The sequence below is a fragment of the Anoplophora glabripennis genome, unplaced genomic scaffold (assembly GCF_000390285.2).
Source record: "Anoplophora glabripennis isolate ALB-LARVAE unplaced genomic scaffold, Agla_2.0 scaffold335, whole genome shotgun sequence".
NCBI lineage: Eukaryota > Metazoa > Arthropoda > Insecta > Coleoptera > Cerambycidae > Anoplophora > Anoplophora glabripennis.
This window is the reverse complement of record NW_019416429.1, coordinates 1-24,356: the sequence shown is the minus strand read 5'-3', so window position 1 is coordinate 24,356 and position 24,356 is coordinate 1. Positions and strand designations below refer to the sequence as shown.

Here is a 24,356-nt window from a genome sequence, read left to right as displayed (position 1 = left end):
AAAAAAAATCAAATTTTTCATTTTTACGAACGTTACAGGGTGCTCAGAAATGTAAATTTTGCTCCTTTAAATTTTTCTGAAATTTTGATTAAGCGGTCCGGAAAAACCGTTCGATAGATCGATCTGCCCATTTACGGAGCTTTTGGGGGTACATCGAGGTGTAAAAATTCGTACAAGCATTAGACTCTCCATCGATATTAGCAAAGATGCGGTCGACTTAGCAAAACAAGTCAAAAAGTCACTTTTTTTCACTTTTTTCAAGTTAATGTCGAGGATGAAAGAAAATTTTTTTCTTCCAAGAACGCTACATAGCCTTGTAGGAAGTTTATTCGAGATTTCGAAACTGCCCGTCAATTTTCTGTCTGATCATTAGTTGCTGAGATATCGACGGTTAAAGCCAAAAGGATGCTTTTGTATTCGTAGTCGAATATCTCCGGGTCAAATTAACGTAGAGAAAAATTTAAATAAAGAAATTAAAGCTGAATCAACAGACTATCAAGTCCATATCATGATTTTTTGTGTAAAATAGAAAATAAATTTTTTTCGTCTTATTTCTTAGAATTTCGCGATGACTGTCGCTCCTAAAAATTTTGAGCTAAGAAATCTGGAAACTAGACATTCGTCGCTTTAAAATGCTTTTTTTAAAACCTTGATACGATCATTTTTAACTGATACAGCATTCTGAAAAATCACTAAAAATTCGGAAAAATTTTTTGCTCCCTTAATTGTTTGCAGAAGTTTATGTTGGTTTTTTAGAGATATTAAGAAAAATTCTTAAAAAAAGTTTGTTTTCAACGCCCTATATCTCACAGACGAAGCGTTCTACGACCTACGTTTATAGGAACTTTTCTTATTAAAAAATGATTCTCTATCAACTGTTAAAATCCTACTACAAAAAACTGGCTCACCCTGTATAAGTAAGGCGTTACAAAAAAATTGGTTAACTGCAGTCCTTAGGCCAAAAATAATAGAATTTTTTTCAATTATATGTTTCCTTTTCAGGATACCTACATGGTGCCAGTTAAAATTAAAAAAATATATATTAATACCTAACTTGGAGAACAAATGGAAGAAATGGGGTTGTAATAAACATTGATCCCCTCAACTTTGTCTTATGGTATGCTTACGATTCAAAAGACTATTATTGTTAGATCAAGAATTTTCTACAACGACAAAATCAGTTTTGATGTAGCACTTGATTTTAGAAATAATAACATGTTTGGATATGCAATTGGTGGCTTTCTGTTTACACTACACTTAAGATTTGGCATTTAAAAAAAATAGGTGTACTTTGAAAGGCTAGGTAAAAGTTTTGGTTAAACATCCACTTAAAGTCCTGAACTTAATTCTAAAAACTAGATTTAGATTTTAGAGAAATTTAACATTGTAACCTTAAGCTAACTATTTAATATTCGATTTTCAATATGAAGGGTGTCCCAAAAGTAACGCAAGATTTGAATTGTGACATTTTCATTCCGAAAAGTTGGTAGCATTGTGCAGAATTGCATGTTGTAATAAATGCTTACGGTTAGACAAAATGGAGCGTTATGCGACGGATGAACGAGCGAAGATTGTGACAATTACAAGTACGGAGAGTGTGTAGCTGAGGTTGTGCGCAAATTACGTAGAATTTTCGGTAGAAGAAACGCCTAGAATGAAACAACTGTGAAAAGTTAGTTGCCAAATTTGAACAAACAGGTTAGGTTGCAGACAATAAAAAAACAGGCCGGCCTCGCACTGGCCATTCAACCGAAAATATTGCTACGGTGAGTGATAGTGTGGCGGAAATTCCCATAACCTCAGTGCGTCGTCGGTCACTACAATTAAACATTTCAAAAAGCACAATGCACCAGATTTTAACAAAAGATCTGTATCCATTCAAGATTCAGCTAACCCAGGAATTGAAACCCGACGACCATTTAATGCGCCGGACATTCGCCGATTGGATGTTGGAGAATCAAGTGAACGGTGATTTTGCTAAAAAAATCATATATAGCGACGAATAACATGTCCATCTTAATGGCTATGCGAACAAGCAAAACTGTCGAATTTGGGGCAAAGACAATTCTCGGGTCATTCAAGAAGGACCAATGTATACCCAAACAGTGAGAGTGTGGTGTGGATTTTACGATAGTGGGGTGATTGGTCCGTTCTTTTTTTAATGCAGCTGGAAACGCAGTGACTGTCAATGGAGATATCGAGATATATTATTGAACTTTTTGTGGCTTCATTTGGATGGCATGGGTTTGGATGACGTGGTTCCAGCAGGATAGTGCAACCTGCCATAGGGCACATGAAACTATCCACTTGTTACGGCAGAAATTTAATGGACGTGGGATCACGTAGCAGTGAAGTGACGGCCATCAAGATCATGCAATTTTACGCCATGCGACTTTTTCCTGTGGGGATTCGTAAGTCCAAAATTTAATTTGCTCACATGAATATCATTCCTGGATTAAAGTCAAAAATTCGGAGTTATCAAAGAAATTTACTGGCAGGTATGCGAAAACGTGATACAGAAGTCGATTATGCCAAACAAGTCGCAGAGGACATCTATCCGATATCCTCTTTCTCCTTTCTCCTCTATATTTAATGGCAATGTCTACCTGTAAAAAACATGTAAAAACTTTGCCAGTTTTTAATTAATAAAATCTTGTATTCTCATGAAATCCTGCGTTTCTTTTAGGATACCCTTTATTTACCCTCTCCTTGAGCTATTTTAATGAGAGAGAACTAGATATGTTCGAAATCTTGTAATTTTATCTTTCTGCAATTCATTTTCATAATTATTTAAACTGAACCACATATTTTGTGCCACATATAAATATTTTTTTAACTTGAACTGCAAAACTAATGCAGTTGTTATTAATTTAGGAAATTATGATCATTCACAGCAATTGTTAAAAAAGAAGAAAATAAAGTGTCGAATATGTTGCAAGTAACCCCGTCTCCAATGTGTACGGTTTAGAAATTACGGGATGGGGTACTCATGATAAAAAAATATTTATGGCAATAACTCAGTAATGAACAAATATTTAACAATAAATTAGTTTTTTTGCTACTTTGACTTAAGAACTGTATAGTGCTATACTAATATTCTAATACCTGTAACTTTTACGACAGCGAAAATAATTAAAATTTTATGCAGGATTCCTAATTCTCTCATTTAAACAAAAGATGATCTCACTGTTTACGGTGTGAGGCAAAAAATATAATTTGGACCTTTCCATAGACTACGTTTTTTTCGTAAGCTACATCGAAATCAAGATCATTATTAAAGAGGTTATATGAAGACTTATTATAAAATACCTACAGAGGTCTTTAAAGAAATTACACACTTATGTATTACATTTATCTTCTGTCGAAATGTCTAGAAAAAGTTCGGTTTAATTCCATCTTTCCCGTTCGCAACCAATATAAATAATTTGAAAAAATAAGTAGTGACCGAGTGTCAACAGCTGCATCTGAAGAACATGTATGTTGAACATTACTATAGAAAAATTTTTAAAAATGTTACGGCACATAACCCTTTTAGATTAATGTAACTAGATACACTTAAAAACAGACAATTTATTCTATACTGGCTCATTAAGCCAAATAAGACCAAGTATTTATAAAACCATAGCATTAAACGACATTCTTCCAGAATCATCTAGATAACAACTTTTGAACTTTAAAAAAATAGAAAATATAAATGAAAACCACCCACTCTAAAGCGCTAAAGCGACGGCTAGATTTTATGCAAATATATCATATTTATTAAACAGCTCATATTGTCCGAGACAAAGATTTTAAACTTTCACCTCCATTAATTAATCGGATATCCTCGCGGATGTCGTTTTTCTAATTTATTCTGCTACATTATGCGCTCCAAATTTGTATAAGATATGAAAACGCTGTTTTTTCGTGAATGAAAAACTGTCCTCGCGAGTGAGAGTAATGTCAATTATTAAATAGACTATGTTTTTACTAGAAATAATAAAAATACTAAAATAAAAATAATTTATTAACGGAATCATTACTAGTAGAGATATCGGTAGAGATTTCCGAAATTCTACACGAATGCTATATTAAACATTCTTAGAACACCACGAGAAGGCTTGTACGGAAACATATTTTACCTGAAAACGTAATTCGTTTTCGTTGAACCGATTTTGCAGTACAGTAGTGGCGATAATACTCTTCATCTGAAAGTGTAACCGCACCCATCAAACAGTCATTGTGTTCCCAATCACGGATCCGTTGTAACCACGTGACCATCAACATCCAATGCGTTTTGACGTTGACGGAGTGTCTAGCCGCTTTACTGATGCACAATTGGATGTTGATGGTCACGTGGTTACCACGTATCCGTGATCACGTATGCATGTGGATCCAGGCTGAGATGTCAGATGGGAAGAAAAATACTTTCCTATGCATTGGCCGGTGCGCAGCCGAGATGGGAGGGGGCACATGTTGCCTCCCAAGCTTTCAAACTATTGTGAAAATAAATATATATATATATATATTTTATTTTATATGGAAAACGGTCTTCCGGTGAAATTTTCTAAAAATTTGGGAAATTGTTCGTTTTGTACCCCTGATCAAATGTGTCAATGGGGTCGAAGCTCAAAATGCCCATCTTTAGGTTCTACGGCAATTTTTAGTGGCCAAAAACGGCAAAAATTCATTCAGCGTGTCTTCTCTTTCGCTTTATTTACATTCTTTCTCTAGAAATCCGCTTCAGTTATGAACTGCGAACTCTTGGAAAATCTTTGGCAACTCTTTGGCAACTCTTGGGAACTCTTTGAAAAAATGCATGAGAGTTCCGAGTTCATTGAAGGTTATTAAAACCACAAAATNGTGAGAGGGTTTTTGAATGCACAATTATACAAGATTTAATACACACCGTCTCAATATTATTTTGTGGTTTTAATAACCTTCAATGAACTCGGAACTCTCATGCATTTTTTCAAAGAGTTCCCAAGAGTTGCCAAAGAGTTGCCAAAGATTTTCCAAGAGTTCGCAGTTCATAACTGAAGCGGATTTCTAGAGAAAGAATGTAAATAAAGCGAAAGAGAAGACACGCTAAATGAATTTTTGCCGTTTTTGGCCACTAAAAATTGCCGTAGAGCCTAAAGATGGGCATTTTGAGCTTCGACCCCATTGACACTTTTGATCAGGGGTACAAAACGAACAATTTCCCAAATTTTTAGCAAATTTCACCGGAAGACCGTTTTCCATATAAAATGTGCGGGGTCCTTTAAAACTGACATATCTAGATTGTGCCCTTAAAATACATCCAAAATACTTGAGCTTCTGTACTTAGGTGTTAAGTTATATGAAATTAATGTTCCGTTAAAACGGACATCTGACATTTTTTTGGCAAGTTCGTGATTGAGATAGAATGATCATTTGACAATATTTCCTATGTTCTCACTGTTGACCCGTCGCTGCTGCTACAGGAAAGCAGAGGAACAAGCGATCCAGATATTTTCTCCCGAGGGAATTGAAAAGTACCTGTAACACAGGAAGTTTTGCATGAAACGACCTTGAAGAATTTATAGTCCCTCCTTTCAACTGTATCGTACTCGGTATCATATGCCGCAGCCAGATCGACAAAAACTGCGGATGTCTTCAAACATTTCTGGAATTCTGCTGCAATATGATTATAACTATAAGTAGGATCGTATTCGATGCAAAGTAGAGCAAAAAGTTGTCGGTCTTTTATCAAAGGAAAATCGTGTCGATCATTTTTAGGAGGCGTAAGATGAACTATTTCAAATTTAAAATGAAATTCAATGTTAAATCTGAAATACTGCTGCATACGTACTGTGTTCTGGTAGTAGCTGCAGTCGCCCAGGTGCATCGAGTGTACGAAGTGGTCGGTTATATGTCAAATAACTAATATGCACTAACCTGACGAGCTTGATCGTAAAACAGAGAGCGCCTCCAAAAAACAAGTAAACCGTGGCGCGCACAGAGGTAAAATGTAGTACATATGTGGAATTTAAAAAAAAATGGAATTTATAATAAATTACATTTAAAATAAATAATTTAGTTTATGAGAATAAAGGAATTTTTGTAGGAACAAGAGTGCCAGACGTGAACTGACCCATTCGTCCCTTCATAATGTATAAAGAAGTTATTCAATTTCTAAAACATTTAAAAGCGTACTGCATTGGTTTCCTTGACAGGCAATGATTTATTACTTTGCATCGAATATGATCCTATATAAGTATCTGGTCTGTGCAGCTACGACACGTTCAAAATCTCCCTTTTTTACAGTCGTACAGTACTAGCAAGGATAAAACTGAACAATTTATTTTTTTAACAGTGCAGTTTAACGGCACAATTTTACACCTAATGAGACTCCACTCTCGCACCGTGTAACATATGGGCACGATGTGCCACGATTTTACCGCTCCACACACGATGATGGAAACTGACACAAAGACACAATCAAATATAATCGTCTGTCACAAAACTGATGGCTCTTATCAGGTCTAGATGTGGCTTGAAAAAATCTGATGGAGCATGATTTTGCATGCTTATTTGACAGTGTGTAAATGATTCATGATATGTGGCTTTGTAATTACCTATCCATATAATCGCATGTCTTTCGAATAACAAAAGTAAGGAATACATGGATACATAAGAGGGAAAAAGTTTACAGGCTACCAGTGGATTTAACCTAATCATTGAGGTGATATGGCTGGACAATTTTGTTTTCAAAATTTCGACCAATAGCTAGAAACCTGAATATCGTTAACAGGCTCTCATGTCGGCTAATGGCTTTCCTCTTATCATATCTTGTTTGTCTGTTAAATGTTAAATAAAATAAATCTAGTGATTCAATATACAGTGTTCTCATCCATAAGTGAATCATTTCTGTATTCAACTTTTAACCGCAATTTATTTAATAAAACTATGTGAACTTATATGAAGTTTGTTTCCGCAGCAGCCTCCAACGGTTTCCAGTTGTCAGGATTAAAAAATTAACATTTCTACAGAACAAATGAATGAATATATTTCCTTGGAGTTTTTGACGCATTATTCATGTTTATAAAAAATAGAAACAAAGTCAATAATTGTTGACGCTTCTCCGATCAAGTTTTTACCCATTTGGACTTGCTCCGGTTTTTTTTTCTCTTCCTTGCTAGTGCCAACAGCTGATGATAAAAGGTCGCAGCAGGACACTGAGGTTAACTAAACGTAAATTTAATGGTATTTGTCCATATTTTCAAGCATGCATCAATTTTGTATCAACATAAGTATTGAGGTTTTAATAGTAGTATAGCTAATAAATAAAATATAAAAGCCATATAATGCGTGCCATACATTACACAGTTTTAAGGCAAAGCAAAATATTCGCGACAACAATAAAATTTCGCATACAATCTTGTCGTGTACAGGACACTTTCACTGTTGCCGAGAGACAACAGCGGTTCTTTACTGCTTGCCCATTTTTTTGTCCTCGTCAGCAGTTAATGACGGCGATTTTATGCTAGCGTTAACAGAAAAATTAATAGAACTTGTAAAAAATATCCCATATTACATAACTTATCTCACGAGGATTATAAAAAGATGCAGGAAAAAGGTATGAAAACACATTGAGGAAGAAGTGATTTTCGCGTTTGGTTTGGGGAGTTATTAAACCGTTCGTCTTATGGGTGAAAAAAGGGTAAAGTCCATTTAAAAAACTTAACCCTGACGATAGTGTACGGCTCGACGAGCCTCGTTTCTAATTCTTGACCTTTTACAGTCAAAACTGTGGAGCCCAAACAAACTGTATGGGCTCTTAAAAAGTAAATTAGTGTAAACACGTGAAATACAGTTATAGTCCAGACGGTATCTGTTTCAAAAAGCCATATTTGGGTGAATCGTATATCCCCGGAGATTTTTAGCTTTTTGGCTTTCAAATATCACTAGAAATGAAAATTTTTCTATGCGCATAAAAAAAACGTGGGCTTAACTTTTGGCGGCACAATATGTTAAAAAAATTCGAAAAATATATTATATTTTTCTTCCTATTTAATTATGTATCTTTTGTTGAGTTGATTTTAGGCGAAAATGGAAGAGGAAAAAAATTTTTGCAATTAAATTTTTTACAAAACATGACTGGTTACAAATCGAATGAATCATAATTATTATGATAAAAATCGAAAAAATCACAAAAATGGGGTTAAAAAACAATACTTTTTAGGGAATTTTTTTGGTGTATGGTGGCTCAAAAAAACTTCATATTATGTAGAATTATCACACCAAATTTCATCAAAATCGGTTCGATAGATTTTGCATAATAATTTTGCAATCCAGATTTTGAAAAGAAAAATTGCAAATTTTCAAAATTTTGCACAGCAAAAACCAAGGCCCTTAGATACTTAAAAATTTAATCACATATAGAAGGGCTCTCAAGCTTTCAAACTTTTTTTGAAAAATTCGAATCCTCCAATTAGGAAAGCTCTGGCGCTTGTTTAAACATTTGTCGAATTTTTGTACTTATAAACAATTAGAACTTTGTGAATATTCAATCAAATCAAATTTTTTAAAGCAGGTTTTAAAAGTTCTTGGAAATACGCTTCTTTTAATAAAAAAACAGAACGATTGATCAATTAGTTACATAGTTATAGCCGATTCAATTTCGAGCAGGCCGAAGCGGCCGCGCTCTCTGCTTCCCCCACCACCACCACCCGTACGATTTTATTGAATTTCTCGCTTGCATAAATAACTTTAAACACGTTTTAAAGTAGGTTGACAATGAAGAAAAATATTGTAATCTTAGACCTGGTAAGTACTCGGAATACCAAAGGTATTTTTCGAAAAATTAGCCCGGATGTCCCAGTACATTTAGTGTAAATGACGGCTATAACTATGTAACTAATTGATCAATCGATCTGTTTTTTTTAAAGAAGCGTCTTTCCAAGAACTTTTAAAACCTGCTTTAAAAAATTTGATTTGATTGAATATTCACAAAGTTCTAATTGTTTATAAGCACAAAAATTCGACCAATGTTTAAACAAGCGCCAGAGCTCTCCTAATTGACGGATTTAGATTTTTCAAAAAAATTTTGAAAGCTTGAGAGCCCTTCTATATGTGATTAAATTTTCAAGTATCTAAGGGCCTTGGTTTTTGCTGTGCAAAATTTTGAAAATTTGCAATTTTTTTTCAAAATCTGGATTGCAAAATTATTATGCAAAATCTATCGAACCGATTTTGATGAAATTTGGTGTGGTAATTCTACATAACATGAACTTTCTTTGAGCCAAGTATAAAGGTCCTATACCCAATTAAAATACCCCAAAAAAATTCCCTAGAGTATTGTTTTTTAACCTCATTTTTGCGATTTTTTCGATTTTTGCCATAATAATCATGATTCATTCGATTTGCAACTAGACATGTTTTGTAAAAAATTTAATTGCAAAAATTTTTTTCCTCTTCCATTTTCGCCTAAAATCAACTCGACAAAAGATACATAATTAAATAGGAAGAAAAATATGACATTTTTCGAATTTTTTAAACATATTGTGCCGCCAAAAGTTAAGCCCACCTTTTTTTTATGCGCATAGAAAAATTTTCATTTCTAGTGATATTTGAAAGCCAAAAAGCCAAAAATCTCCGTAGATATACGATTCACCCAAACCAAAACATATACCGCCTAGTCTATTATTAAATATTAAACAAACAGCAGCGATTAAAAATGGACAAAAAAAAAACAAATTCTCAACATAATCTAACAAGTAACTAAAAATATCTCATTATAGAGAAAAGGCAAAATAAACTAGTCAGAATGAAAATAGTTAACCCAGATCGAAAAACAGGATATTCGCACGCACTTCATTTACAACAACACAAACATACATAATAGTTCAATTTTATCCAAATATGATATGCATGTGATAATTTTTTTACAATCTTCAACGTCAAATTTCTTTTAACCCTTCTAATCACTATTGATTTGATCCAATTTACATGATTTTAAATATTATGAAAAAAAAAAAGAAATCTAAGTTTCTTTTATCATTTTATTATATTTTTTTACAAAAGAAAAAGATCGGAAACGACCAAAACCCCTAAATCTTATATCAGGCTTATAAACCTTTCAGACCACAATTAATGGGATGTTCGATACTGTATAATACAGTACTGCCGTTGCATATGTTATCAAAAGATCAACATATAAAACAAGGCGAGGTATATGTATACATATACTATTAAATTTGAATCGCCCTATTAAAAATGTGAATATTATACAAACAAATATAACACTAGGGAAGCTGCTACAATATACCGTAATCAAATTTCTCTAAAAATAACTGTTTATGCATATCTTATTTATTTTGAAAAATAAACTAAGCCTTGAAACGCCTACGTTTTATTATGGAAATGTTGCTGGCATGCTATATGTGTGTGCAAATCGGTGTACAGATATTGCACCCAACAAAATTGCATCAAAAAATTAAAATTATGCAAGACAACAATAAAAATTCCTAATAAAAGTCTAGATCAATCTCAATGAAATAATACTGTACTACAGTAATTTGATACTGATAACCTCTTATAACTATTTTTTTATCACACCAACAACGTAAATTTCTAATTAGAAAGAAAATATATTTTTCTCGCCATTTCAAGAAACTATATGGTAAACAAATGATCAAATAATACATACTGATCAATCTAAAATTTCTTTTAAATGTATACGTTTCCAATTTTCCTGATTTTATTTATTTTCCTAAAAGATTATATTTTTCATAGGAGTCTGATTTACGGACTGCTTCATAATAAACTAAAAAGTTCTCTAAATGTAGAAGAGCTTTAAAGCATTGTTACAATGTTACTTTGGTAATAAGCAAAATTGGCTTTAGTGTGATTATGAAACCTAACAAACTGAATGCATAAAGGCAGGCTAACTTTAAAATTCTGAAATTTTTATTGTAAAGGAATGGTCAAAATAAATTTTTGAGAGTTTTTGAGTTTATTTACATCATTTTAGGAAAAAAACAGTTTAGTTTTCGAAATAGAGGATGTTAAAAGTTTTTGTGTAATATAACGTCAAATATTTCTAAAAATGTTTAATGTGAATGAACAAAATATAGGTAAAAGTTCACCAAATTGTATTTCATGAAATAAGGCCTTCATTTTATTCAAAAAAGTCATTTTTAAGTTATTATTAAAATAACTTAGCTAGTTGATTCACTCTAAAACTGTTCGTTTAAAAAAAGTATATAGATAGAGACTTTTAAATAGAATACATTAAAAATTCAAATCAAAAATAAAATCGTTGTAAACCGTTTTGATTTTTTCGAGGCAAATTTCTAGATTTCTAAATTTCTAATAATTACATAATATATTCTGTTTATGAAATGAACGATTGTAAAATCATTTTCGATTTAGTTAACTTTTTTTATTGATGGTGTCTCCTAGTAGTATCTAGTAGTTGATGTAATTGTATGCCGGTTTAGTAAATTTTCGCCTTTATTTTGAAACCTGCCGTTATTAATCTAAGTCAAATATTTTTCCAAATATTCACGATATTTTACAAACACTTTAATACCCAATATTTCAAGGCTAAGCGAAGTATATAGGAATTTTATTCTTTAAAATAATCTAATAAATCACTTCGTTTATTATCAGCAATACTTAGGGACCACCCTCTATAAAGTTAACGAGTCCCTGTATAAAAAAATATATACAAACGCGGTACAACAATATTTTCGACCAACTGTTTTCGGCAAATTCTAGCCCAGAATTGTAGTTTGTTTTTAGTAAGTGTGGCTCGCTAACTTTATCTTTTCTTTCTATTTCTTATAAAAAGTTAAAAAGAGTTTAAAAGTTCTGAGTAACACCGCAAATTTGTACGATCATGACGAATAACGATTCTCAACAAGTTTTCCATTAAAAAATTAGTCATATTTATTTAAAATTATCTTTTTTATTCCTATATTTTCAAAAAAAAACTAATTTTATGTTCTATGGTAAACTGTAACGCTGTTTAGAATATATGTACATATTGAAAATTCACCCTGTACAAAATTAATGTGCTATCTCATATTTTTAAAATATATATAAAAGCCCGGATTTACAGCAAATTCTAGCATATTAGAATTGTAGTTTTTCCATCCCATATTAAAAAAAAAAAAAACAACATTGATTTTGACCATTCATTTAGATACAGTAGATTTACGACTTTTAGTATAATACAATCACAATTGTAAAAAGTTTGACTTTAAGTGCGGTGATTAACTATCTTTAGTCATCTCTATTCAGGCAATCCAAATTATAAAATTTAAAAGTTGGATAATAAATGCTACTATTGCTAGCACAAAACATTGAATTAAATACGTAGGATTTTTATAAATTGTTAATTTGTATCAAAACGAAAAAACAAAAAAGTCAATACAATTTGCATTTCAAAATTAACAAAACACTAAGTGTTATAATTTTTTAGGGACTGTAACCAACATACTTCACATGCTAGTTTAACGACACTACTTTTTCACGTACCTACGTTGAATCACATTTTAACCATACCCTTATGGAAATTTTTGTCTGCAGAAAACCAAAAGTAATTCTAATAAAGAGAAAACATGGCTTATTTTCTCTAAAAAAAAAAAACTCTGAGAAAGTCTTTATAAGTCCGTCAACTCTGTTTCTGCCAAATTGCGCAAAAAACAAGATTTAAACAGAGTTTGACACTTATAAAGGCTTTCTCAGAGAAAAATGTCCATAAGAGTAGGTATATTTGTGCATACAAAATTTCGTCTCAAAATTCATTTGTGCGGATATTTAGATAGATACGTTTTCTGAAAAGTTCAACAAAAACGAAATGTTTACATAACAAAATATTTATTTTTTTTTATAAATTTGAACGAGGAAAACGTTCTTTCATTTTTGTTGTAATCCTGCATATATCTACATAACTGTAGGAGATATTTGTAGCATATTATTATTAATATAAAAAACATCAAATAAAAGTTGGTTCAATTTTCTGATACAAGAAATGATTTTGGGTAAAAGTAAACTTATGGGAACTTTGATACTAAAGTAGGTACTTCTTAATAAGATAATAAAATTCTTAGGAATATTACAGTTTAGATATTATTTATTCATACTAATTAAGATTTTCCACTGGGCTATTTTAGGACAATAGAATGGATAATCAGTGAAACATGTTTTAAAAAAGAAGATTTTTCAGTCAAGTTGTTTTCAGTTCTCAATTACTATGAAAGTTATAATAAAAATAAATATTAAAATACGGAACATTTTAAAAATTGAAGCAACTCATAAATAAATATATTTTAAAATTTAAAAATGAAAAATAATTATACCTTGAAATTATTATTATTTAAATTTAAAAGTAAATAGGTATATCTATAACAAATTTCTGCATGATACATTTTATGTTTCTATTAGGTACCTATTTGACCCCAGATTTTACTAAGTTCTAAAAACAAAATATAAAATACTTATGACGCGTATTTTTTAAAATGAATCAGATTACTCATATCGATTAGTCATTTCTAGAGAAATTATATGTTTAGACAATTAATTTATGTTTCAATATCCTATACCTACCATACCTAACTAGTCAAATCAATGTCTGAATAGTATAACTTTCCTGAACTGATAAGTAATATATTTAACAATGTCAAAACTGATAAATTATCTCAATTAACCATTAGTAAATTAATAAAATAATTTTTCAACAGTGAAAATTGTACAAAAGAGAAACTGACCCTAGAACTGACATTAAAAATAGGTATTAACTTTCTTAAAATCTAATAAATCGCAAAGATTGCAATAACAATACGACTATTAAAATTTACTCCTGCCTAATATTTAATAATTTACATAACAGTTTCCAAATAACCATCTTACAAATAATTGACTACTGCGACTTCTTCCATTCTTTGTTAATTCATTTATTGCGGAGTAAAATTAATATTTACGTAAATAAAAAGTACACACTTAATTTTAGTTTCCTAAATCCAGGAAGACTTACATATTGTAAAAAATTAGAAATTTAGGACAGCGATCAATATCAATAATAGAGGTATCTACGACCTCCATTGCTAGAGGTTTCCGGGTGAGCAAAACGTAGTAAACGACAAAGAAAATTGATTTTTCAACGTACCTGCTGCTCTAGACCTGATCCATTTTGGTTGGGTGCATTACTCATATTACTACAAATCAGTACGTGTGGTAGAAGTTTTTAATATTAAAACTTCCAATGTAAAATCTTATGAAAAGCGTCTTTAGAACCACAAAAACTCGTTCGTTCACTCGCGATACCGTACGATAATAAACGTCACCAAATGCGCAAGTCAGAAAACAATGCTGCTGCGTTGAAGATATTTACATTTCTTGTGAAACACTATTTTGGACTGTTATAAACTGTATATGATAAATGTACAAAAATTTTTAGACAAAACTTTTTATGGAAGATGAAATAATGACATTTAGTGTACGTCAGAAGATTTCTTTTATAGTTTGCCCACTTTTTAAAAAATGGAGAAAGAAGTGGCGCCCCCGTACTTACGTTATACCAAATAATTTTTAATAGGCACATTCGTTTCATACGCTCACTTGTAACTTGTTCTTGTTAATCTTTTTACAATTTTGTTAGATTACTGTCTTGATGATAGTTTGATCTCATACACTTTTCAAAAGTCAAGCCAATTAGCGGATGGAAAGAGCATGCCAGATTTTCTAAAAAATATAATATAGATATATACATACAGTATGTATATATATTTTTGTATATATTGGCCTTCTGGATATAATGGTTATTGTTGATTCGATTATGATCATTCGGTTGATAGGCTACAACTTTTTTTGTTTTTCGGAAAATTCCTTTAGGGTTTTTTAATTAACAATTTGGCTATGCGTAGTATTACCCCAAATTCTCCGTATTTTGTATTTCATCAATTTATATCACAAAATACTTTTTTCTATATGACTTCAATTTATTAAGCTTATCTCTGTCAGTTTTGGTTAATTTTTTATGGTCCCACAAAGCGCCTACACCGGCCGCATTTGCGGTCGGGGTAGACGACGGATGGGGCCCACCTACGAGGGCTGTCCAGGCCTACACGAAATGAGGCAGGATAAAGAGGGATAATCCCCCTCGATCCTAAATCATTGAGGCCAATTTCTAGCCATGGAATAATGGCGCGGTTAATTTCTCAACTTAAGTATACTGCACACTGCCATCTAAATTTTTAAACAGACATAAAGACATACTGCAGATGAAATATTAGTCAAAGTTAAAACTGACACTGCTAATGATTGCTAAAAATAGTAGTTCCTTTATACGTTCCTTTCACAGTTTTAGATAGAACGTATATTTTCACAATTTTAGGTAGTCGGACGACACATAAATTATAATATATAATTATGACAGGCGCATGCGCATCCCGATATAATGCCATGAGATGTAGCCACAGACTACCGATATAGCCAATTTCTGCTATTTTTCAAATTATTGAAACCGAATTACGCCATGCAGTAAATCAATTTTATTTTTTTTTACTCGAATGCATGAATCTTCCTGTAATCTGTGTTCGAATGTGGAACGTCATAAGAAAAACAGTCAAGATACCTTTCTCTTCCAAATTGAACAAAGAATTCAAAAATATTTTTTATTTTAAGAAAAATCAGTGGTGTATCACTTTTTTCTTAAACAATAAAATGTAAAATTTCGTTAAAATATTGTGAGCGGTTTCCGCAATATTTGTAAATCTGCATTTTTTTATGAAAACTTTAACACCCTGTAGATCGCAAACTAAGCGTTTTCGGAATATAGCATATTAAGGAAATATATCACACATTACTTGTACTATAACCTCCTGCAAGGAATGCATCGACTTACCAAACACCCTGTATATTTAACAAATACAAGGCTTCCATCGACTTATTTTTAATTATGTAAAAAATGTTACAAAAATTTGTGATTTAGATTGTTTCTTAAAATTTGCAATTTTATACTTTCATATAAGTATATTTCAATTTTTTTCACCTATATCTATACGAGTTAACGCAACTTCAATAAAATTGTTGGCTATACATTTATTCATCAAATAGAATTTACTATTACAAACTAAAAAAATCACAAGCAAAGTCCACTTCGTATTAATGTTAAATGAAAATAGGAACATTATTTTCTTTAATACTTTCAGAAACAGAAAAATACATTTTTTTCTACCAGCACCTTCTGACAAGTCATGTTGTAAACTAAAAAAATCAGCCAAAAGAATTATTGGAAAAAAATGAATTATAGAAATAAATGCTATCGGTTAAACTAATGACATCTACCTAATAACCTTTTATTAGTCTTTTGGTAGTCTATTAGTTTTCTAGCAGTTTTGGAGTAAAATGCGCGAACATAATATTACCACGCCAAGACTAATGAGCATATCTGAAATATATTTCGGGAATAGACAAAAATGAAATTAATCAATGTATATGACTTTATTGTTTTTCAAAAGATTCTCTATGAAGATCAATACACTTTTGCTTGCCTTGAACCAATTTTTGAAGCATTTCTTCCATTTCGATTGAGGTACCTCTAAAACATCCATTTTGAATGCATCAACCGCTTCTTCAGGCGTCGAAAACCGACTTCGTAATTTATTTTTGGTGTGGAAATCATTGGGTGCCAAATCAGGGTTGTAGGGCAGATGACTCATCAATTCGACTTTTTCAGTCTCTTAAAGTCGATGTGTGAGAGCTCACATAGTCCTGGTGGAGAATCATGCGTCTTTAGCAGTTGGTTTCTTTATTTTTCCGAATACTTCTGGCAAACAAATAGTTGTATACCTTTCAGAATTGACTGTTGCACTAATGGTACAGTACATGTCCGTTTTTTTTTTTTTTGAAAAAACAAGCGACCATTTACTTAGAAGTGCTTCGTGCACGAACAACTTTTGTTGGATTTGGCTCATCTTGAAAAACCCATACAGTTAACTGTTCTTTACTTTCGGGCTCATACACACAGGTCCATGATTCGCTACCTATTTCGATGTCATAAACGTATTTTGAATTTTGAAGCACCGCAACTGAACAGTTCTTTCAACCAAGGATATGAACCTTTTTTTGAGCATTTGTCAAATTATTTTGGTAGCCAAATGTTCATGTATGGTAGTCCCATTAATACCCAAGGTTGTCTCAATCTCACGATAAGTCACACAGGGTTCATAGTTCAAAAGTAATATAGAATTCTCTAACTTTTACAGATTTTCTCTGACTTATAAAAAAAAATCCAGGTCACTTATAGTTCATTTTAACATACTAATTGATGTTTAAGCATTAAACTTTTTCTAGACTGGACTCCATAATATTTTTTATAACCAAAGTACCAAATAGCCCAGTCATTATAAAAATGAAAGAGCCTGTTTCGGGAAAAAAATACTATTTCTCTGTGGAATATTGTTCGGAAACCTGTTATAAATAAAATATTAAAAAATCAACTCGAGGCTAGTTGGCAAACTTTGTTTTAACAGTGGTCAAAGTTATGGAAAAGTGGTTTTTTGACTCACGTAAAAAAACTATTATTCATAGCGAAAAAAGTTTATACAAAAAAGGTAGGTATTAAGTAAGCCTATAAAATGAGAAAAGTCCGATTAAATTCCGATAATTTGTTTATGCACAAGATCTCAAAAATGGTCGAAAATGGCCGTTTTTTTCAATTGCTAATAAATTAATGCAATTTTCATCGCAGACACTTGTAATTCAGGATTTTTGAGGCTTTTTACGCCCTTAATAAGTGGTAAAAATTTCATCCCGAAAACTTCATTGGTTTGGCGTTGGCTGAATTTGTTATCTAAGAAGATGCTATTTTCAATTCATTTTTCCCCAGCTTACAAGAGTTGTAGGGTTTCGATCATTAGTTATTTTTGTACCTAAGTAGTTGTATTGACATATGCATTTACTGAGAATTTAGTTTTTCAAATTTAATTTGTTTAAAAATGACTGAAAAAATGTTAATATTTATTAAATTGTTAAGATAGGTAATTATTATAAAATAAAATAGTAACCTCATTACTTTAGTTTTCTTCGAATTTAAAAAAAAAATCGTAAGTTGATTAGAAGCTATAAAAATAAATAAAATATATATATTTTTTTATTTAATCGTAGTGACCTTAATTATTAATATTAAGAGCCGAAATTTGGAGAGAATATACAATAAGAGCTATATTTTCATGTCCTACATTAACATTAAGGTGAATTCAACTATTTAATTGCGAAAAAGAAGATAGCGGCGATGCGTGCTATATTTCTTGGTCTATCGAACGAGTGGGGAGAGTGAGGCGAAGCATGCGCGCTTAACAATTTAATAAAAATCATTTTTTCAGTCATTTTTAAACAAATTAAATTTGAAAAATTAAGTTCTCAGTAAATGCATATGTCAATATGCATGCGCGCTTAACAATTTAATAAATATCATTTTTTCAGTCATTTTTAAACAAATTAAATTTGAAAAATTAAGTTCTCAGTAAATGCATAATATGTCAATACAACTATTTAGGTACAAAAACAACTAATGATCGAAACCCTTCAACGCCTGTGAGCTTGGGAAAAATGAATTGAAAATAGCATCTTCTTAAGTAACATATTCCGGCAACGCCAAGCTAATGAAGCTTTTGGGCTGATATTTTTACCACTTATTAAGGGTGTAAAAAGCCTCAAAAATCCTCAATTACAAGTGTCTGCGATGAAAATTGCAATAATTATTAGCAATTGAAAAAAGCGGACAATTTCGACCATTTTTGAGCTCTTGCGCATAAACAAATTATCGGAATTTAATCGGACTTGTCTTATTTTACGGACTTATTTAATACCTACCTTTTTTGTAGAAACCTTTTTCTCTATGAATAACAGTTTTTTTACGCGAGTCAAAAAAACACTTTTCCATAAGTTTGACCATTCTTTTAACAAAGTTTCCCAACTAGTCTCAAGTTGATTTTGTGATATTTTCTTTATAACACGTTTCTGAACAATATTCCGCAGAAAAACTTTTAATAGTATTTTTTTCCCGAAAAAAAGCTATAATGACTGGCCTAAAAGATAAACGTTTCAAAACCACAAATAGTTTTCTATTTTAAGAACCCAGGTCCTGCTTTTACAAAATTTCCAGTAGTAAACATGAAATTCCCCGACTTTCATGAATACTTTTAAAATTCCCTAACCATTCCCTGTTTTTTTATGAAGAATAATGAATTCCCTGGTTTTCCAGGCTGCTACCCCGTCACATAACAATCTTGCAATCGATTTTGGACAACCTTCATGAAATTCGTAAATGAGCGAACCATGGTCACAATTAAATTCCATATACGACCGATATAGTGGTTTTTGATAGTGCTTCATAGCCAAAAGTCAAATTAAGTTCATCGATTCACTGTTATCGTGCCTGTATGTCAAAATATTCTGAGTAAGTATACTGACAAAAAGTCTACCTTTACAATAGGGATGTCGGTTGTCAGCTGTCAGCACCAGGATAATCCATTCCCGAAAAATAAAAGGCAACCCCCGTAGTAACATCCTCTTACAACATTATACTGGGAATGGGGATTAATGGATAAAAAAAATATATATATATTACATGTCGTACATATATTTCATATGAAACATTAACAAAAAATAAATCCATAAGAAACACTCACGACATATATCATTTTATACTTAATCTTCCTTCTTCGCGTCAACTTTACCTCCACGAATACGACCAGTTCTACGGGCAGCGATAAGACCAACTTTCCTACCAGCGGATGTTCCCCTCTTAACTGTAGAAGCTTTACCAATGTGTTGATGGTTACCACCACCATGGGGATGCTCAACGGGATTCATAGCAACACCACGTACCTTAGGCCAGCAGTTTCGTTTAACCTTATACTTGTGATATGCTCTGCCAGCTTTCAATATGGGTTTGTCAATACGTCCACCACCAGCGACAATACCTTAAACAAGTAAAAACATATACTTATATAACTTATGTAACTTAGTTAACCATAAATCAAAATCAAAATGAATTATGCATTTTAATGCTTCAGAAAGAGCCTCTAGAAAAAAATCCTCATAAAGTAGGTAATCAGAGATCTAGAAATCATCATGTATTAAAATAAAAGTTATTTCGTTATACCTTACTAGACTAAATATTACAAATTATATTTGATTTTTAATAAATTCGTGACATAACCATTGCACTTTGGATTTCACCTGAGACAGATTTTGCTTTTGGAGATTTCAGAGATTAACACATATTTTTTTTATAATTTATTTTTTAATTTTTGAGTATATCACTGATGGTACACGTCTTGAAATGAAGTTGTTTCATTTATCGACAGGTGGCATACAGTATAAATTACTTATGTGCTAAGGGTGGCAAGTCATATTAAATTTCATTCTCTATTTTACGATGTGGGAAAAGAAAAAAATATATAAAAGTTGTTGAAAACATTTTACTTTCCAATACCCAAGTTGTAAAAACAAATTACTATCCAATTACAAGGTTGGCAGACTTAACAAGATCAAGGGCCACATACATAGATTCACTATGACCTATGGAGCCTATCTATTATTTATTTTATTTATGTTACATATTATTAGAAAACAAGACAATAAAATGTAAACAAAAAAATTTAATTTAATTGCATTGATTTAAAAATTATTTTAATAATTTTGTTCTATTTTTATAGTAGCTAAGGGTAAAATTTTTTATAAATTTTCATCAGTTACGCAGTTCCTATTTTTCGATTTGTTAATATTCATGACTGAAAAAGTTTGTTCACAGATAGGTATAAGCTAGCCCAAAGAAACTAGCGCATTTTAATGCATTATCTAGCAACAATTTATAACTGGCTTTATCAACACAACAATAGAAGTTTAACTGCACTTGTTAAATTTATTTCGTGGGTTTTTTGACTACCGAGATTGTGAATTTGACAACTGAGATTGATGACAAAATTGTTTGTTTAGAATTGGACATATAAATAATTCTGTGATAGAGTTATCAATCATGTCGTTAGAACTAATTGGTTCGTGTACTTCCATTAGGCAATCATCATCTGTGCATCTAGCGTTGAAATAATACATACCTACGATTAGGCGGATCGTCAGCATATTATCAGCATACTTTTGCAAATTTGGATAGATAACATGTTTAATTGTTCCTCGTATAGGTATTAAACTTAAATATTTTTCCTAATACTTTTATCGTTTCACATTTTTTCAATAATAATAAAGAAAAATTGGAGGCATCACTTAAGCAACCGGGTACATGTACAGAGAATGCTGTCCAGATTACGACACATACATTTACTCTTTTGAATAAGCTTTGAATGACAGGTTTGAGCTGTTAGTTTTAAATTATAAGGAGCGGCTTAAGGTAAAATTTTTACCCGGGCGAGAGGGTAATTCGGGCCCCTGTAAACCCTAATAAAATCATTACTCTCATAACCCACTAACATGAAGTAAATTATGTCAGTCATTTATTAAGTGGATGATGGGCCAAAAGACACAAAACTGTTGAAAAGTCCAAAATTTGTTACCAATTTCAAAGTTTTAGGTTATTTGTATAAACTAATATAACTAATAACTACCTTTCTCATACTAATATTTAATATATCTGTTTATTAATTTCACTATGGGTAATACGAAAACAGAGAGGATACTCTGTTTATCAACTTATTATAAAAAGTAAACGGAAATGTAACTCGTGTCACACAAATTAAGGAACTATTCCAAAAGAAAAAGTTAAGCCATTATTAGAAGAATTGGGGCAAAAATTATCTAACTGACTTTAAAAATTATCTTCATGTCTGATAAGTATTTAAGTTATTGATTTTAATACAATTAAGGTTACATGCATGTGAATCCATGAGAATCTTTTTGTAACTTTAATATATTTAGTAATAAAACAAACCTACACATTTTTAAAGGTATAATTATATGATAAAAATTATTTATTGCGCAGGATTACCATAAACAATTTTTTAAAAGCAACTTTTCTCATGTGTTGGTACTTATTGTAATCTGTCACATATTTTAAATTAGTTCAGCTAAAATCAAATTTTAGTAACAGCATTCAGCACTCAGCTGCATACAATCAAGAGTATTTTGCAGGTAATTAATATACAAGATATAAAATATACAGCAAATCAAGTAATTGGTATCTGTTTTGTTTATTTGATGTATTTAGCAGTTAATAATATGCATACAGAAGAATAATATGCATACTTAGTCCATAAGTTACTCAGGGTTCATAGTTCAAAAATAATAAAGAATTTCCCGACTTTTCCCGGTTTTCCCTGACTTTTCAGTTTTACATACTAATTGATGTTTAGCATTAAACTTTTTCTCGGCTGGACTCCATCATCTTTTTTTTTTACCTAAAGAATCTCTTATAAAGTTTTCAAAACAGCAAATAGTTTTCTCTTTCAAGCACCCAGAGCCTGCTTTCACAAAATTTCCAGTAGCAAACCTCAAATTCCCTGACTTTTATAAATATTTTTAAAATTTGACTATTCCCTGTTTTTTATGAAGAATAATGAATTCCCCGACTTTTTCCGGTATTCCCGGTTTTCCCGGCTGCTATGAACTCTGTTACTCTTCTGTATCCATGAAGATATTTTTATTATTGTGATTTTATCTCTATATAATAATTTTTATGAAGTTATTTAAACCTAAATTAACCATTAAACTGTTTCCTACAACCCTTTAGTTACTTTTATTTCTGTTGATAGACCTACTTACTTTGTATTCTTGTATAATTAATATACACAACAGGCCTATAAAGTACTATAGACAGAACTGTTAATTTAAGGTCAGTGGAGGACAAAAATGGTTACAGGCTTTATCTGGATGGAAGGAATCTGCCCCATATAGCCCAGACATAATACTAAAGGGCAAACACTGTCCCAATCAAACGGTGGATTAGAATGTAAATGTGTGGGCCTCTAACACAAGACAAAGACATATTTTGTTATATTTTATAAGCTAAAATAATTTCATAAAAAGTTAACTTCACAAAAATGTATAATTTGAATTCACTATTTTGAGAAAAATTCAATTATTTTAAAAATGTGTACCACCTTTATTCATAGCCGTAATATAACACATTTATACATAGATGAGTTTGTACTAAACATATGCCACTGATTATACATAGCAGCTGTATACAAGCGATGTGTACTATCCTTGACGCACATCGTCTAGAATGTGTTAAAATTAAAAAAAAAAAGTTTTGATATACGATATCCAACTAATTGAAAAAATTAAAATTTTAACTCAATAATTTTGTTTGTATTTAATGAGATTTGATATATATTCAATCAAGTCTTGTCAGACAAAAATTTTAAATTTAAAGAAATGTTTAAATTAACAAAAAAACAATGCCATTATCCTACATTAAATATTATATATAAAATATCCTTACCAACCATAGCCCTGTTGTTGGAAGGAATGACTTTCTTGGCACCAGAAGGTAACTTAACTCGTGTCTTCTTTGTATCGTGATTGTGAGCAATAACTGTAGCGTAATTGCCCGATGCACGAGCTAGACGACCACGATCGCCTGTTTTTTCTTCTAAATTACATACGATGGTACCTTCTGGCATTGCACCAACAGGCAAAACATTCCCTAAAATTTATAAAACATTTTATATTGTTACATCTATTATAATTCAGAGTATCCAAAATAATTTTTACTATAATAAGTACGGACTAAGAATGTATAGAGAAATTGTAACACACCGATTTGAAGGTTGGCTTTTTTTCCACAGTAAAGAAATTGTCCAGTGTACATTCCTTCAGGTGCAATAAATAGTTCTTTTCTTGTTTGGAATTTATAAGGGTCCCTAAAATGTACAAGAGCTAAGGGAGCTCCACGACCAGGATCATGTACGATGTCCTTAACAACACCCTTAATATATCCATGACGTTCTGAAAAATCTAAATAACGTAGCTTTGGTGCTCCTTTCCTCCTCTTTGTATGGGATTTAAATACGGATCCAGCACCTTTACGTTGTGCACGAATAACCCGTCCCATTTTCGTTCAGACTAAAATAAATAGAACATATTACAAAATTATTAGAAACTAACCTAACACTTTTAATATACAATATTTGTTATAAAACATAACTTTCTAAACTAAACTATTGATTAAAAAAATTATGACATATCGCTATACAAATTTATAAGTATTTAAAAACTATGGATGATGTAAGTTTTATAAAATAAAAGAAAATATGTAAAACTTTATATAAAACACCTACCGTGCTTTTACACTGACATAAAAGAGAAGTTAGCTGCGTTGGTGCGATGAAGAAATGAAGAAAAGCGTTTTAATCAATGCTGCCAAACGCCAAACCAGCCATACC

General features: G+C 31.4%; 2 protein-coding genes across 3 annotated transcripts in view; both read right to left on the bottom strand.

Moving 5' to 3' along the window:
* LOC108909737 (putative ATP-dependent RNA helicase Pl10) overlaps positions 1-14,457 on the bottom strand; it is a 32,779-nt gene extending 18,322 nt beyond the window's left edge. Inside the window, exon 1 of one of the 2 annotated variants that reach the window (XM_018714146.2) lies at positions 14,117-14,457. In XM_018714146.2, the coding sequence (XP_018569662.1) occupies positions 14,117-14,161 (45 nt within the window). In that variant the 5' untranslated portion in view covers positions 14,162-14,457. The remainder of the gene's footprint in view (positions 1-14,116) is intronic. The other variant, XM_018714145.2, reaches the window with a different exon arrangement.
* A 5,117-nt stretch (positions 14,458-19,574) lies between these two features.
* Positions 19,575-24,343, bottom strand: LOC108909738 (60S ribosomal protein L8). The gene is made up of 4 exons (XM_018714147.1): positions 24,252-24,343; positions 23,731-24,036; positions 23,414-23,617; positions 19,575-19,937 (listed from the first exon to the last, which is right to left on the bottom strand). Exons 2-4 carry the CDS (start codon positions 24,023-24,025, stop codon positions 19,663-19,665), a joined length of 774 nt encoding a protein of 257 aa, XP_018569663.1. The 5' UTR covers positions 24,026-24,036; positions 24,252-24,343; the 3' UTR covers positions 19,575-19,662.
* Positions 24,344-24,356: the final 13 nt, after the last annotated feature.